The sequence below is a fragment of the Macaca nemestrina genome, chromosome 20 (assembly GCF_043159975.1).
Source record: "Macaca nemestrina isolate mMacNem1 chromosome 20, mMacNem.hap1, whole genome shotgun sequence".
NCBI lineage: Eukaryota > Metazoa > Chordata > Mammalia > Primates > Cercopithecidae > Macaca > Macaca nemestrina.
The window spans coordinates 19,424,468-19,442,556 of record NC_092144.1 but is presented as its reverse complement, the minus strand read 5'-3'; the positions used below and the strand labels follow the sequence as shown (position 1 = coordinate 19,442,556).

At 40.5% G+C, this 18,089-nt stretch overlaps 1 protein-coding gene across 1 annotated transcript in view; it reads right to left on the bottom strand.

Annotated features, from left to right (window-relative positions):
- Positions 1 to 2,780: 2,780 nt before the first annotated feature.
- LOC105489711 (zinc finger protein 486) overlaps positions 2,781 to 18,089 on the bottom strand; it is a 28,712-nt gene continuing 13,403 nt past the window's right edge. Inside the window, exon 4 of the mRNA XM_011754718.3 lies at positions 2,781 to 8,190. Coding sequence (XP_011753020.3) covers positions 7,136 to 8,190 — 1,055 coding nt within the window. The 3' untranslated portion in view covers positions 2,781 to 7,135. The remainder of the gene's footprint in view (positions 8,191 to 18,089) is intronic.

Below are 18,089 nucleotides of genomic sequence, written 5' to 3'. Positions count from 1 at the left end.
CCATAAATGACAATATCCAATTAGTCCTAAAAATGTCCTGAGTTCTTGTTTAGTTTGAGGCAAGGATAGGGAAACAATTCTCTTTCAGGTCCTATTTTTCATTTACCTGCACTGATTAGGTAGCCTAAGCATTTAACTTCAGGTTCTACATACTGAAGTTTCCCTTTTGAAACCCGCAACCCCTCACACTGCAAGTGATTGAGAATATGTGTAGTCACCTACTTCTTTTACGACTTGACCAGATATAAGAAGATCATCCACATACTGAAGCAGACATATTTGTTTAGGGACTGTGGCTTTTTCTAGTACTTGTTCTAGGATCTGAACAAACAGGTTGGGGGAGTCTGCGAAACCCTGGGGCAAGACCGTCCATCAATATTGTTGTCTCTGCCCCGAATAGGGGGTCTTCCCACTCAAAAGCAAATATATCTCAGCTATCCTAAGCCAATGGGCATGCCCAGAAGGCATACTTCAAATCTGTCATTGTAAACCATCGATGATCATATGGAATTTTGCTAAGAATAGTGTAAGGGTTGGGAACAACGGGGTGAGTGGTCTGGACTATTTGATTAATAGCTCTAAGTTCTTGCACCAATTGATATGATTCATCTGATTTCTTGACAGGCAGGATTGGTGTTATTGTAAGGAGACATACAGGGTTCAAGAAGCCCATCTTTAACGAGACCCTCAATTACAGGCTTCAGCCTTACTCTGCCCTCTAAAGGAATGGGGTATTGCTTTCTCCTACTATTTCCCCAGGGGTTTTTAGTTTGATATGTATTGGAGGGATTTAGAGCATCCCTCTATTTTCTTCCTTTGACCAGACATCAGGATGAATATATTTCTCATCCACAGCAGTTAAGTGTAGTGAAAGTGAGGATTCCTTTAGGGCCCACTGGAAGGTCTATGCCTAGCCTTAACATTAAATCCCTTCCTAGTAGATTAGTTCCTGCTTCAGGAATTAATAAAAATTGAATATGGGTAAATCAATCTTGATATCTGACTTCTGTGCTTTCTAAAATTTTTTTGCGTAAATCCTTCTCCTTTTACCCCAGAGATTAAAAGTTCTTTGGAAGAGCAGGTGAGACCAGGTGAAGGGAAACAAACAGAGGAGGGTGAAGCCCCTGAATCGACAAGAAAGGTGATAAATTCACATTTAGGTCCCACCTCCAAATTTATCAAGGGCTCCTGGTGGGACTCAAAATAAAAAAGGTGGGGCCCCTGACTCCCCTATTGTTCCTCAAAAGTCCTGAGTGTGAGAGTTTCTCTCTCTCTAGTTCAGGACACTCCCTCTTGAAGTGGTGTGTTTTTTCCACATTGGTAACATCTTGTCCTCCCTTCTCAATCTTAGCATTCTCTGCCCTTGCCCCCCTGTACTCCTTAGGGGGCTTATTAGTTGAGGGCCTTGGCCCTCCAGATGGAGGCTTGGGTCCTCTTAAGACCGTTCTAGGCCCCTTATAATCTCTGGCCCCTTGTCCAGCTAATTTTTATATTTTTAGTAGAAACAGAGTTTCACCTTATTGGCCACGCTGGGGTCTCAAACTCCTGACTTCAGATGATCCACCCGCCTCGACCTCCCAAACTGCTGGGATTCCAGCCATGAGCCACCACACCCAGCCTGTTTCTCTATTTTATCAGATAGTTTAAGTAAATGAAACCATACTTATACTTGTATGTTAATTTTGTATTTTGCTAATTTACTGAGTGTATTTATTAGACAGGTTTTAATATACTATTTATGGTTTTCTAAATATAAAATTGTATAATCTGCAAACAGCAACTTTTTACTCATTTTTCTTTCATTTCAATGGATTTAAAAACATTTTTTGACTAATTCTTCTGCCACATACTTCCAGTGCTACATTAAAATAGAAGCATTGACAATGGGCATAATATAGCTTTGTATTGGTGTCTGAAGTTGATGGAGCAAACACCTCTTCAAGTTTTCACACACTGATTTTAGAAGATAAAGATCGTCTTTTGTTGGGCCCTTAGGGTGATGAGATGCCCTCTGAATTTGTAGTGAAGAGGGGTTGTAGCTTGGTCACAAGGCTGCTGGGTCTGCGGAAACTGAGTAATTGAACCACTTCAGGGACCCCTGTACAGGCCAAGGTCTGCAGGCCTGCCTGCATGGCTATAAATATGTGCCTTCCTCCAGGTCTTTGGAATGGGAAGACGTCTGCCAGACTGTGGCTGGGAGGAGTTTCGGATGATTACAGAGTAAGTTCAGAATTCTTAGTGGGACCAAGTTGGGTGAACCCTTTCCTGGTCTGTAGCCAAGAACAGTGGTCAGGTAGTTTTCCATCTGAATGAGGGCCTGCCTTCTGAATAGAACACTTCTCAACCTTAAGCTTTAACAGAGTTTCACAACTCCATCCCTGGATCTCAAATCTCTCATAGAGGCACTTATTTTAGAGATGACATCTTGCTACATAACACAGGCTGGTCTCGAAATCCTGGCCTGAAGCTGTTCTCCATCATTGATGTACCATGTAGCTGTCATTACAAGTGTGAGCCATAATGCCTGGTTCTCTAATAAAGGCATTTATTTATTTCTCTGAGACTCACTCTCTCCTTCAGGCTGGAGTGCAATGGCGCCATCTCACCTCACTGCAACCTCTGCCTCCTGGGTTTAAGCAATTCTCCTGCCTCAGCCTCCTGAGGAGCTAGGATTACAGTCGTGTGCCACCACAACCGCCTATTTTTTTTTTATTTTTTTATTTTTAGTAGAGACAGGGTTTCACCATGTTTGCCATGCTGCTGTTTCTCAAACTGCTGACCTCGTGATCTGCCCATCTCAGCCTCCCAAAGTGCTGGGATTAAGGGCATCAGCCACCGTGCCCAGCCAATAAAGGCATTTTTGTCAGGGATGGCTGATTATTTTTTTGCTGTAAGGGGATATCAAAATAGGGCATTTTTAATCTTTTCATCTTACTGATGTCACTCTCCCTATACCTTCTGTTTTCTATTTCAAATTTGTCTGTAATTTTAGATTTACATATTTAGGACAATATGTTAGAATTTGCATGTTATGCCTGAAGTAAATTACATAATTAATAGGCACTCTATATTTACCCAAATAGTTACTTATAAATTTAAGTTTGCTGCAGGCAAGAAGGAATTACAGGATTTTCATCTACTTTCTTCAGCCTATATCTAAAGAATAACATAGTTTATTTCCTAATATTTTCTTTCACATATCAGAGTGCCTAACCCTATTCTGCAAAGTATACATTTATATTTTCTGTGTTTAACAATGTAAAACTTGGCTTCTCAAGTTGGATTGCAGCAGTTTCATTTTGTGTGAGAATAGCATATATTTTAAACATAACAAGTAACCCTAGTTTCTTTTAAATGCTTATTAAAAGCTTCTCACGGCTGGGTGTCGCGGCTCACGACTGTAATCCCAACAGTTTGGGAGACTGAGGCAAGCGGATCACGAGGTCAGGAGATCGAGACCATCCTGGCTAACACAGTGAAACCCCGTCTCTACAAAAAACAAAAAAAAATTTAGCTGGGCGTGGTGGCAGACGACTGTAGTCCCAGCTACTGGGGACACTGAGGCAGGAGAACGGAGTGAACCCAGGAGGCGGAACTTGCAGTTAGCTGAGATCGCATCACTGCACTCCAGCCTGGGCGATAGAGACTCCGTGAAAATTTTCTGCTGCTTTTGTTATCTACATAAACAAAGATATCACCTGCAAATAATAATTAACTAATTTAGAGTTTTATTCATTACAAATATTTTTATTTAACATCTTTTTTTCTGGCTTAAATTATTTTTCCTTTATGCATCATTTTATACATTCACACACATAGGATAATAAAAATATATCCAATTACTTGATTTTGGTTGAATTTTCATTAAAATAAGTGTTAACAATGATTATTTGTTTTCTGTTTGAAGAGGGCTTTTATTGTTATACTTAAGAGTGTTGTTTCTGGAGACAAAGCTGCCTATAATTTAATAGGCAGATTCTGAAAAAAATTTGACACATAAGCCATAAAATTTTACATTAATAAATAAAAGACAAAGCAGAAAGCATAGATTTGCTTTCAGCATTCTGGAGGTGCTTAGTTTTTTATTAACCACCTTATTAAAATAATTTGTTTTGTTCCAATAATTGTTCTTTTCTCCTGAAAATAAAAATTTAACCTATAGGAACAATATTCTTACATTCATTTGCTGTTTAAAGCCACTGGCAAAGTGATTAGTAAAGATATTACTTTATTATGTACCAAATAGTATATTGCTACCATCTTTTACCTACACCTTTGAGTAAGGTGGGATAGGTTAGTTAGTGGCATAATAATGCTTCATTAAATGCACAATAGTCTTAACATAGTAAAAGAACATCAAATTAAATTAAGTTCACTCATAATCTAACAATTTTTAAATGTACTGCATTTTGTTACATAAAAGTACAAGTACAATATACTAATTTAGTTTAATATACTTTTCTCTATAATTATTTCTCACTATAATGTAGAAAAGGATTACTCTGAACACCTACCTTATACATTACTTAATATAGGTTAACTACAAAGAGCCTCTCCACTTATATTTTCATCATACATCTTACATTTTAATGTCCTTACTTGTATAGAAAAGGTCATAAACGCCCAACTAATAAAAAAGTATCGCTAATATATCTGATGCAGCAAAAATTGAACATATGCTTTCACATGTGAATACAGTAAGAACAAAATAATAGCATAAAGTAATTTGAAAGCTGGATTACATCATTATTCACTTTTCAGAAAAAATTTTTTAAGGAAGCAAGTATACTTTATTTTTTTTTTTGAGATGGAGTCTTGCTCTGTCACCCAGGCTGGACAATGGTGTGACCTCAGCTCACTGCAATCTCCGCCTCCCAAGTTCAAGCAATTCCAGTTCTCTGCCTCAGCCTCCCAAGTAGCTGGGATTATAGGCGCCCATCACCATGCCCAGCTAATTTTTGTATTTTTAGCAGAGACAGGATTTCACCATCTTGGCCAGGCAGGTCTTGAACTCCTGACCTCATGATCCACCTGCCTCGGCCTCCCAAAGTGTTGGGATTACAGGTGTGAGCCACCGTGCCCGGCTGGAACAAGTATACTTTTAATGTAATTACAATGCTTCTAAAAATCTACTTTTAGTTATACACAAATAGTTTTTGTTTGTTTGTTAGGAGACGGAGTTTCACTCTTGTTGCCCAGGCTGGAGTGCAATGATCTCGACTCTCAACCTCTGCCTCCCAGGTTCAAGCCTCCTGAGTAGCTGGGATTACAGGCATGTGCCACCACGCATGACTAATTTTATATTTTTAGTAGAGATGGGGTTTCTCTGTGTTGGTCAGGCTGATCTCAAACTCCCGACCTCAGGTGATCCTCCCACCTCGGCCTCCCAAAGTGCTGGGATTACAAGCATTAGCCACCGTGCCCGGTCACAAATAATTATCTAAAAAGTGTTTCCAAATTCATTACATTTGCAGGAATCTTCTTCAATATACATTCCCCGATGTTGAACAAAGCTTGGCAACCGCTTTAGGGTTTCCTTCTCATACAAAATGCGTGCAACAAGATCTGTAATACAGTGCCGGGCGCGGTGGCTCAAGCCTGTAATCCCAGCACTTTGGGAGGCCAAGACGGGTGGATCACGAGGTCAGGAGATCGAGATCATCCTGGCTAACACAGTGAAACCCCGTCTCTACTAAAAAATACAAAAAACTAGCCGGGCGAGGTGGCGGGCGCCTGTAGTCCCAGCTACTGGGGAGGCTGAGGCAGGAGAATGGCGTGAACCCGGGAGGCGGAGCTTGCAGTGAGCCGAGATCCCACCACTGCACTCCAGCCTGGGAGACAGAGCGAGACTCTGTCTCAAAAAAAAAAAAAAAAGATCTGTAATACAAGCAAAGGTACTACAGACCCCTTTATATTTGTAATGCTTGTCTTCAGAATCAATACTCTTCTTCACCTTAAAGGCTTATATTTTCTGAAAGATTTTTTTCCACAGTAATTTCTCTTTTATTTTTAATAACTATGAACTATCTTACATTGACTAAGATGTGATGGGCATTAATGGCTTTTCCATATTCTTTATATTTGTACAATTTTTCTCAAGGATAATAGCTTTCCTATGAAATAACGTGTAAGCACTGATTAAAAGTTTTGCCACATTCTTCATACTTGTGCATGTTTTGGAAGTATGAATTACCTTACCTACAATAAAGTGTGGCAACCATATAAAGGCTCTGTCACATTTCATACATTTCTATGGTTTCACAGAGTATAATTTTTTTTAATGCGTAGAAAAGTTGGAGGTGTTGGGAAAAGCACTGTCACATCTTTCAGGTTTGTAGAGTTCCTCTTCAGCATGAATTATCGCCATGTCTCTTAAGAATTGAGAACTTGTGGCTGGGAATTGAGGCTCATGCCTGTCATCCCAGAACTTTAGAAGCCGAGGTGAGTGGATCACCTGAGGTCAGGAGTTCAAGACCAGTCTGGCAAATATGGCAAAAGCCTGTCTCTACTGAAAATACAAAAACGAGCTGGGCGTGGTGGTGGGCACCTATAATCCTAGCTACTCAGGAGGCTGAGGAAGGAGAATGGCTTTAACCCAGGAGGCAGAGGTCGCAGTAAACTGAGATCATACCATTGCACTCGAGCCTGGGTCACAAGAGTGAAACTGCATCTCAAAAAATAAATAAATGAATAAAAATAAAAGAACTGAGAACTTGTTACAGGCTTTGCCACATTCTTCACATTTGTAGGGTTTCTGTCCAGTATGAATTACGCGTAATAAGGGTTAAGAACTTCCTTAAAAACTTTCGTCGGCCAGGCACAGTGGCTCATGCCTGTAATCCCAACACTTTGGGAGGCCAAAGCAGGCAGACCACCTGAGGTTAGGAGTCTGAGACCAGCCTGACCAACATGGAGAAACCCCGTCTCTACTAAAAATACAAAATTAGCCAGGTGTGGTGGCGCATGCCTATAATCCTAGCTACTCAGGAAGGCTGAGGCAGGAGAGTCGCTTGAACCCAGGAGGCGGAGGCTGTGGTGTGCCAAAGTTGCACCATTGCACTCCAGCCTGGGCAACAAGAGCGAAACTCGCTCTCAAACAAAAATAAATGAATAATAATAATAAAATAAAGCTTTGTCACATTCTTGGTTTCTGTCCAATATGAATTCTCTTATGTTTATTAAGGTCTGAGGACCAGTTAAAAGCTTTGCCACATTCTTTACATTTGTAAGGTTGCTCTCCAGTATGAGCTGCCTTATGTTCCGTTAGATTTGAGGATGTAGTATAGGCTTTGCCACATTCTTCACATTTGTAGGGTTTCTCTCCAGTATGAGTTCTCCTATGTTTATGGAGGCCTGCAGACCATGTAAAAGCTTTGCCACATTCTTCACATTTGTATGGCTTCTCTCCAGTATGAATGATCCTATGCATAGTAAGGTGTGAGGAACGGGTGAAGGCTTTGTCACATTCTTCACATTTGTAGGGTTTCTCTCCCGTATGAATCTTCTCGTGTTTACGAAGGATTGAGGATGAAATAAAGGCTTTGCCACATTTATCACACTTGTATGGTTTCTCTCCAGTATGAATTTTCTTATGTGAAGAAAGAGTTGCAGGATGGTTAAAAGCTTTGCCACATTCTTTACATTTGTAGGGTTGTTCTCCAGTATGGATTATCTTATGTGTAGTAAGGGTATGGGAGTACTTAAAGGCTTTGCCACATTCTTCGCATTTGTATGGTTTCTCTACAGTATGAATTTTTTTATGTGTAGTAAGGGTACAGAAGTACTTAAAGGCTTTGTCACATTCTTCGCATTTGTAGGGTTTCTCTCCAGTATCAATTTTTTTATGTGTAGTATGGGTTGAGGACCGGTTAAAATTTTTGTCACATTCTACATATTTCAAAGTTTTTTTTTCAGTATGTCTTCTCTTATGTCTCTTTGAATTTGAAAATTGATGAAAGACTTTCCCATATTTACCACATTGAAACATTTTGCTCTGGGTAGTTGTCAAACATTGGTTAAGCCCATTGTGACCTCTTTTGTGTACCTCACACTCATCCACGCTTTCACAGCCTTTTTTAAACTGTAAATTGCCATGTCCACATTTTTCAAATTTTCTAAGTATCACTTTTTGGAAAGAATCTTTTATGCTCTGCTCTGGCTGAAGGTCTTGGGCAAAATGAGAACACATAACTGAAAGAAACAACAAAAACACATTACTGCAATTGGTAGACTCAGATAAATACACTTTACAAATCTAACTTATAAAGTTATAAAAACTACATAAGCAAGATGACATAGCAAAATACCTCAAGCTGTAATTTCTTCCTGGACATATAAATGTAACAAAAGCATACTGCCCAAAATACATTTGTGAAAAATTTATAAATGAGTTAAGTGTGTGAAAGGCCCCGGGTGAGCATAAAGCAAACAGTCACAAACAAGATAAAGAAAAGTCTGTTACTTATATGCAACAGCTCTTCTTGCTCCCCAGCATAACACTGTGCCTTTAAAAGTAAATTGCCGGCTGGGCGCGGTGGCTCAAGCCTGTAATCCCAGTACTTTGGGAGGCCGAGGCGGGTGGATCACGAAGTCAGGAGATCGAGACCATCCTGGCTAACATGGTGAAACCCCGTCTCTACTAAAAATACAAAAAACTAGCTGGGCGTGGTGGCGGGCGCATGTAGTCCCAGCTACTCGGAGGCTGAGGCAGGAGAATGGCGTAAACCCGGGAGGCGGAGCTTGCAGTGAGCCGAGATCGCGCCACTGCACTCCAGCCTGGGTGACACAGCGAGACTCCGTCTCAAAAAAAAAAAAAAAAAAAAAAAAAAAAAAAGTAAATTGCCAACCTGGTGCAGTGCCTCACGTCTGTAATACCAGTGCTATGGGAGGCTGATGTGAATCACTTGAGGTCAGGAGTTCAAGGCCAGCCTGACCAAGATGGTGAAACCTATCTCTATTAAAATTACAAAAAGTTAGCCAGTCATGGTCATCGGCAGCTGTAATCCCAACTACTCAGGAGGCCAAGGCATGAGAATTTCTTGAATCCAGGAGGCGGAGGTTGCAGTAAGCCAAGATTGTACCACTGCACTCTGGCCTGGGCGACAGAGCGAGACTCTGTTTCAAAATAATAATAATAATAATAATAATAGAATAAATTGCCAACAAGGCATAATGGCTCATGCCTCATGCCTGTAATTCCAGCAATTTGGGAGGGCAAAGCAGGAGGATCACCTGAGGTCAGGAGTTTGAGACCAGCCTGAACAACACGATAAAACCCCATTTCTACTAAAATACAAAAAAAATTAGCCACGCGTGGTAACAGGTACCTGTAATCCTAGCTACTTTGGAGGCTGAGGCAGGAGAATTGTTTCAAACTGTGAAGGTAGAGAATGTAGCGAGCAAAGATCATGCCACTGCACTCCAGACTGGGTAAGAGTGAGACTCTGTCTCACACACACACACAAAAATGTAAATTGTGCCAACTCCTGGTTTCCTTTTTAAAAAACAGTGTATGTACATTGGTACATACATCTTTATTTCTGTCTTCTAGGGGCTTTTTTAGACACCAGATAATGTGTCCCATGACATAAAATGCTGAAAACAATGGTGATATACATTGGAATGACAGTTTGCTGCGTCTAAAGGTAAATTATAGAGAAGCAGAGAAACTGCAGTACCCCAAACAGGGAATGGGTGTAGCAAGTGATAGCAAGTGATTACTGACTATTAAGAGGAAATACAAATAAGCTGATTTAACTAAACAATAAACACAAAATTTTAGACAAGATTCATCCTAAAAACATGTTTGAGAAATTCCCAGAATCTCTAGCCAAGACAATTGATTTCAGACTACACCAGGACAAAGCTATATTATAAAGATTGTAACAGGTAGCTTTTTGTTAATTTCCAAATCTCTATCAAAGATTGTAATGTATACCAAATAGTAAAACAACATGGCCCCATCAAAAAAATTATAAAATTTTCAAAAGCATCCACAAAAAGTATATAAAGTAATTTTTAAAATTCCAAATGAATTGAACAGCCCAGTGTTGGTGGCTCATTCCTGTAATCCCAACACACTGGGAGATCAAGGTGAGAAAAATCACATGAGGTCAGGAGTTTGAGACCAGCCTGGCCAACATGGTGAAACCCTGTATCTACTAAAAATACAAAAATTAGCTGGGCATGGTGGTATGTGCCTGTAATCCCAGCTACTTGAAAGGCTGACACAGTAGAATTGCTTGAACCTGGGCGGGGAAGGTTGTAGTGAGTGGAGACTGTACCACTGCACTGCAGCCTGGGCAACAGAGCAACACTGTCTCAAAAATAAAATTAAAAAGGCCAGGCACGGTGGCTGATGCCTGTAAACCCAGCACTTTAGGAGGCTGAGGTGGGTGGATCATTTGAGGTCAGCAGTTCAAGATCAGCCTGGCTGAGATCACACCACTGCACTCCAGCCTTGGTGACAGAAAAAGACTCGGTATAAGAAAAAAAAAAAAGAGAAACCCAGACAACTACTGAAAATCAGAAAAATGAGAATAAAAAGAAATACTAAAATACCAAAAACCAAAAATTGTGGATATAAAAAATACAAAAAATAACTGAAAAATTTATTAAAAGAAAATATGATGTAAACATGAAAAACTGTATAAACAAACTTAGATACACACAAGTGTATTTATAACAAACACACATATAAACAAAATTTCAAAAATCACATAATGATGTTCCATTTATAAGCATAGTCACATAAGATAACCAGTGAATTTTTTTTTTTAGACAGAGTTTCACTCTTGTTGCCCAAGCTGGAGTGCAATGATGTAACCTCAGCTCACTGCAACCTCCGCCTCCAGGGTTCAAGTGATTCTCCTGTATCAGCCTCACGAGTAGCTGGAATTACAGGCATGCGCCACCATGCCTGGCTAATTTTTTCTTTTTTAGTAGAAACAGGGTTTCACCATGTTAGCCAGGCTTGTCTCGAACTTCTGACCTCAGGTGGTCTGCCCGCCTCGGGCTCCCAAAATGCTGGGATTACAGGCATGAGCCACTGCGCCCAACACCAGTGAATTTATTTAAAACATTTTTGTACCTCAGAAAAAAACTGTGATATTGCTAAAGTTATTTAAAAAAAAAAAAGGCTGTCAAATGGGAATAATGCCATCAGCAAAATTGTACTACCTGGGCAATAGAGACTCAGTTTCAAAAAAAAAAAAAAAAAAAAGATGGTACATAAAAACTTTTTTTTTTTTTTTTTGAGACGGAGTCTTGCTCTGTCGCCCAGGCTGGAGTGCAGTGGCCGGATCTCAGCTCACTGCAAGCTCCGCCTCCCGGGTTCACGCCATTCTCCTGCCTCAGCCTCCCAAGTAGCTGGGACTACAGGCGCCCGCCACTTCGCCCGGCTAGTTTTTTGTATTTTTTAGTAGAGACGGGGTTTCACCGTGTTAGCCAGGATGGTCTCGATCTCCTGACCTCGTGATCCGCCCGCCTCGGCCTCCCAAAGTGCTGGGATTACAGGCTTGAGCCACCGCGCCCGGCCATAAAAACTTTTAAAGTGATTTTATAAAATATAAGAAACAATATGTAAATCTGCATAAATCTAATAGATATACCATATAAAATAATTTTTATATGAATAACAAACTGTAAAACATAGAGGCATAGTTTTTGTATTCAATTGAAGTTATGAGATTGAAATATAGTTTTAATTTTATGATGTATATAATCTCCAGTTTTCAAGATGATCACAAAGGTAATATTTATAGAAAGTATGCAAAAGGAGATTAAAAAATAATGAAAGCATGACAGTACAAAATTAAATGAAAATTAAGAAAGTAAAACAGGAGATGAGAAGAATATAACTACTAGAAACACGTAAAATAACAATCTAACTGGTAATAACTTCATTTCTTTAATCATTGTAAATATGAATTAATTAAACTACTTAATAAAATCAAATGTAATCTTAGGACTTTGGAAGGCCAAGGTAGGCTGATCAATTGATCCCGTGAGTTTAAGGCCAGCCTGGGCAACAGGGCAAAACTCTGTCTCTACAAAAAATACAAAAAACCTAGCTGACTGTGATGGCACATCCTTGTAACCCAGCTGTTTGAGAGGCTAAAATGAAAGGATGATCTGAGTTTTGGAGGTTTGGGCAGCAGTGAATCATGCAAATCAGCCTGGTTGACAGAGTGAGACCCTATCTCAAAATTAAATGAGGCCGGGCGTGGTGGCTCATGCCTGTAATCCTAGCACTTTGGGAGGCAGAGGTGGGTAGATCACCTGAGGTCAGGAGTTTAAGACGAGCTTGGCCATCATGGTGGAACCCCATCTCTACTGAAAATACAAAAAAATTAGCCGGGTGTGGTGACAGGTGCCTGTAATCCCAGCTACTCGGGAGGCTGAGGCAGGAGAATTGCTTAAACTCGGGAGGCGGAGGTTGCAGTGAGCTCACGCCATCGCACTCCAGCCTGGGCAACAAGAGTGAAACTCCATCTCAAAATAAATAAATACATTAAAAAAAAAAGCTATAGAATGCCTCGGTGGTTTCTTTAAAAGCATATAGTATGCTGCATACAAGAGATTCATTGTAGCATTGAGTCAAATAGGCTGAAAGTAACAGAAGGAAAAAAATGTGTATTTCATAAAAATAGTAACCACAATTGAGTGAAGTGGTCATGATTGTATTAGACATAATATGCTATGGGTCAAGTACTACCATTAGACAAAGAATGATATTATATTATGGCAAAGTGAGTTAATTTACCAGGAATCTGTAACTATATTATTTATCTATCTATATGTATATGTGTACATAGCATCAGGGCTCCAAAATATAAAAAGCAAATACTGACAAAAGTGAAGCAAGATATACATAGCAACATAATAATTGTAGACATCAAGACCCCATTTGCAATAATAAATAGAAAATTCAGAGAAAAAATGAGAAACAGAAAACTTAGGAAACATTATAGACCATATTATTTTGCATACAGAGGAATACTTGAGAGTGCATAATTTTTAAAGAAAAATAATTTATGTGGCTCACGGTTTGGCAGACTATAAGAAGTGTGTGCCAGCATCTGCTTCTGGTGAGGGTCTCAGGAAACTTACAATCATGATGGAAGGTAAAGAGTAACTGGACATACTATATGGTAAGAGACACAGGAAGTGTGAGGTGAAGGAGTCAGGTTCTTTTAATGAACCAGCTGTCACTGAATTAATAGAGTGTAAAGTTTTGGTTACAAAGAGAATGTACCATGCCATTCATGAGCAATTTGCCTCCATGACACAAACATGTCCCACCAGATCCCACATCCAACATTGAGGATTCATTTTGCAGCATGAGGTCTGGAGAACATGGACATGCAAATAATATTATAGACCAACTAGGCTTCACAGACACATGCAAAACTCTCCAGTCAAAACCAAGATAATACACAATATTCTTGTTTGCATCTGGTATATTCTGTTAGGACACATACCAAGTTTTATTAAATTTAAAAGTACTGACTGGGTGTGGGTGCAGTGGATCTTGCCTATAATCCTAACACTTTGGGAGACCTAGGTAAGAGAATCCATTAGGGACAAAAGTTTGAGACCAGCCTGGACAACATAGTGAGATCCCAACACTACAAACAAGCAAACAATTAACCAGACATGGTAGTGCACGACTGTAGTCCAAGCTACTCACAAAACAAAGGTGAAAGGATCACTTGAGCCCAGGAAGCTGAGGCTATAGTGAGCCAAAAATATGGCACAGCACTCCAGCCTCGGTGTTGGTAAGATCTTATCTTAAAATAACAATAAATCAATTTTAAAACACTAAAATTATACATTGTGTGTTTTCTAACAAACATTGAATGACACTAGGAATTAAAAGCAAAAGGCAAACTGGCAAATTCAAAAATATGTGAATATAAAACACACTCTTCAACATATTCTTGCTCAGGGGTCAAAAAATTTTATTCTTCACAGATGTCAATACAACCTACAGTTAAAAGCTACAGTAACATAAACAATGTGATACTGACACAAAGATAAACAGATGAAAGACCAGACTAGAGAGCTCAGAAATGAACCCTTCTGCATATGATAAAATGATCTTTCAAAAAGTTACCATGAGTACAAAATAGAGAAAAGTAATCTCTTCAAAAAAATGATGCTGAAAACTGAATATCAACACTGATAAAATACAGTTGGATTATTTTCTTGAATGATACAAATATATATATATACATTTTCTGAGACGGAGTCCTGCCTTGTCGCCCAGGCTCCAGTGCAGTGGCGCGATCTTGGCTCCCTGCAAGCTCCGCCTCCCGGGTTCACCATTCTCCAGCCTCAGCATCCCGAGTAGCTGGGACTACAGGTGCCCGCCACCATGCCTGCCTAATTTTTTTTGTATTTTTGGTAGAGACAGGGTTTCGCCATGTTAGCCAGGATGGTTTCGATCTCCTGACCTCGTGATCCTCCCACCTCTGCCTCCCAAAGTGCTGGGATTACAGGCGTGAGCCACTGCTCCTGGCCCAAAAATATATTTTAAACAAAATACTTAGACATAACTAACAAGTCTATTAGAAAACATACAGGAAAGCCGGGCGCAGTGGCTCACACCTGTAATCCCAGCACTTTGAGAGGCAGAGGCGGGCAGATAACCTGAGGTCAGGAGTTCAAGATCAGCCTGGGCAACACGGTGAAACTCCGTTTCTACTAAAAATACAAAATTAGCCCGGCATGGTGGCACATGCCTGTAATCCCAACTACTCGGGAGGCTGAGGCAGGAGAATCGCTTGAACCTCGGAGGCGGAGGATGCAGTGAGCCGAGATTGTGCCATTGCACTCCAGCCTGGGAAAAAAGAGTAAATCTGCGTCTCACCGAAAAGAAAAAAAAAAAGAAAGAAAGAAAAAATGCAGGAAAAAGACACGACATTGGTCTTGGCACCATTTTCTTAGATACGACATTAAATGCATGAGCAACAAATACAAGAACAGAAAAGTCTGACTACACTAGACATCAAAATTTCTATACATCAAAAGAAAATTCCAAAGTGGCAACTTCCCTTAGAAAATGGATGAAAACATTTGCAAATTTCATGTGAAGGAAGTTAATAATCACAATAAATAAACAACTCTTTAAACAATAAAGTTGAATAACTTGATTTAGAAATGAACAGCCGGGCGCGGTGGCTCACGCCTGTAATCCCAGCACTTTGGGAGGCCGAGGCGGGCGGATCACAAGGTCAGGAGATCGAGACCACAGTGAAACCCCGTCTCTATTAAAAATACAAAAAATTAGCCGGGCACGGTGGCGGGTGCCTGTAGTCCCAGCTGCTCAGGAGGCTGAGGCAGGAGAATGGCGTGAACCCGAGAAGCGGAGCTTGCAGCGAGCCGAGATCGTGCCACTGCACTCCAGCCTGGGCGACAGAGCGAGACTCGGTCTCAAAAAAAAAAAAAAAAAAAAAAATAGAAATGAACAAAAAAAATTCATCAAGGCCGGGCGCGGTGGCTCAAGCCTGTAATCCCAGCACTTTGGGAGGCCGAGACCGGCGGATCACGAGGTCAGGAGTTCGAGACCATCCTGGCTAACACGGTGAAACCCCTTCTCTACTAAAAAATACAAAAAACTAGCCGGGCGAGGTGGTGGGCGCCTGTAGTCCCGGCTACTCCGGAGGCTGAGGCAGGAGAATGGCGTAAAAACCCGGGAGGCGGAGCTTGCAGTGAGCTGAGATCCGGCCACTGCACTCCACCCTGGGCGACATAGGGAGACTCCGTCTCAAAAAAAAAAAAAAAAAAAATCATCAAAAAACTACACAAATGGGAAAAAGCATTTGAAAGAATGCACAAAAATACTGATTTGTAGAGAAATAAAAAAAAAAAACACACATGACAAACAAAATCACCTCATATCCATTAGAATGGCCACTGTAAATTTTTTTAAAAACTCCTAATTTGTTGATGTTGCAATAAAAATGAAACCCATGTTGCTTGCTGCTGGAAAACAAACATGCAGCCATTATTTTAAAATGTTATAAATGTTGCTCACTTATTATATCTATATACAAAATATGTAACACAGGCCAGGCCCAGTGGCTCAAGCCTGTAATCCTAGCACTTTGGGAGGCCAAGGTGGGCAGATGATCTGAGGTCAGGAGTTCGAGACCTTCCTGGCCAACATAATAAACCCCATTCTACTAAAAATATAAAAAATTAGCTGGGCGCCTATAATCCCAGCTACTTGGGAGGCTGAAGCAGGAGAACTGCTTGAACCCAGGAGGCAGAGGTCTCAGTGAGCTGAGATCACACCACTGCACTTCAGCCTGGGCAATAGAGCAAGACTCCTTCTCAAGAAAAAAAAAAGAAGGAAAGAAAGAAAAAAAAAAAAAGCAACACAGGACCTGGAAGACATATTTGAATATCCATGTTTATTGCACCAGTATTCACAAAAGCCAAAAGACTGAAGCAACTCAGATGTCTCTTGATTTATAAACATATCAAAATATGTAATATATACATACAATGGAATATTATTCCACCTTGAAAAGAACAATCTTGTCACATTTTAAGATGAACACTAAAAATATTATGTCATTTGAATTAATCCAGTAACAAAATTATCGATACCATATGATACCACTTATATGAGATATCTTAAGTAGTCAAATCATAAAAACAGGAAGTAGAAAGTTTGTCTGTCAAGGGCTAGAGAGAGGGTAAAATGAGCAGTTGTTACTTAATGGGTATTGAGCTTTAGTTTTACAAGATGTAAAGTGTCTAGAAGTCTTTTACATAACAATGAGAATATACTTAACATGCCTGAAATGAATAGCTTTTTTTTTTTTTTTGAGGCAGGGTCTCACTCTGTCATTCAAACTGAAATGTAGTGGCACAACTTTGACTCCCCCTCAATCTCCCAAGTAGCAGGTACCACAGCTGCACACCACCATGCCTGGCAATTATTAAATTATTTTTATAGAGAGGGGTCTCCATATCTTTCCCAGGCCAGTCTCAAACTGTTGGGCTTCAGAGATCCTCCTGTGTTGGCCTCCCAAAATCCTGGGATTACAGATGGGAGCCACAACCATGCCTGGCCCTGAAAATGTACGATTGAATTAAGACGGTAAATTTTATGTTATGTGTTTGTTTTTTTTTTTTTTTTTTTTTTTGAGACGGAGTCTCGCTCTGTCGCCCAGGCTGGAGTGCAGTGGCCGGATCTCAGCTCACTGCAAGCTCCGCCTCCCGGGTTTACGCCATTCTCCTGCCTCAGCCTCCCGAGTAGCTGGGACTACAGGCGCCCGCCACCTCGCACAGCTAGTTTTTTTGTATTTTTAGTAGAGACGGGGTTTCACCATGTTAGCCAGGATGGTCTCGATCTCCTGACCTCGTGATCCGCCCCTCTCGGCCTCCCAAAGTGCTGGGATTACAGGCTTGAGCCACCGCGCCCGGCCTTGTTATGTGTTTTTAAAACAATTTTTTTTAAAGAAAACTGAAAAAAAAAAAAAAAAAACCAGAATTACAAATCTTTTTGAAAATGACCTTCAAATAAAAGAAGCGTTTCTCTCACAAAAGGAAATATATGTTCATCATTAAACACGTGGTGAAAAAAAGACTATCTCCATGACTACTCACTTAGACAAGATAACGTTTATGGTCAGTTCTGCCTATATAGAAACCTACACAGTTGCCGGCCGCGGGGGCTCACACCTGTAATCCCAGCACTTTGGGAGGCCGAGGTAGGCGGATCACGAGGTCAGGAGATCGAGACCATCCTGGCTAACATGGTGAAACCCCGTCTGCACTAAAAGTACAAAAAAATTAGCCGGGCATGGTGGCGGGCGCCTGTAGTCCTAGCTACTTGGGAGGCTGAGGCAGGAGAATGGCGTGAACCCAGGAGGCGAAGCTTGCAGTGAGCTGAGATTGTGCCACTGCATTCCAGCCTGGGCAACAGTGCAAGACTCTATCTCAAAAAAAAAAAAAAAAAAGAAACCCACCCAGTTATCTGAGGGAATGCTCTCTGGTACTCAATAAAAGCCATACTCATCGATATCCAGACATAAGGCCCACCATATGCAGACCTGACTACAAAAACATGCGCT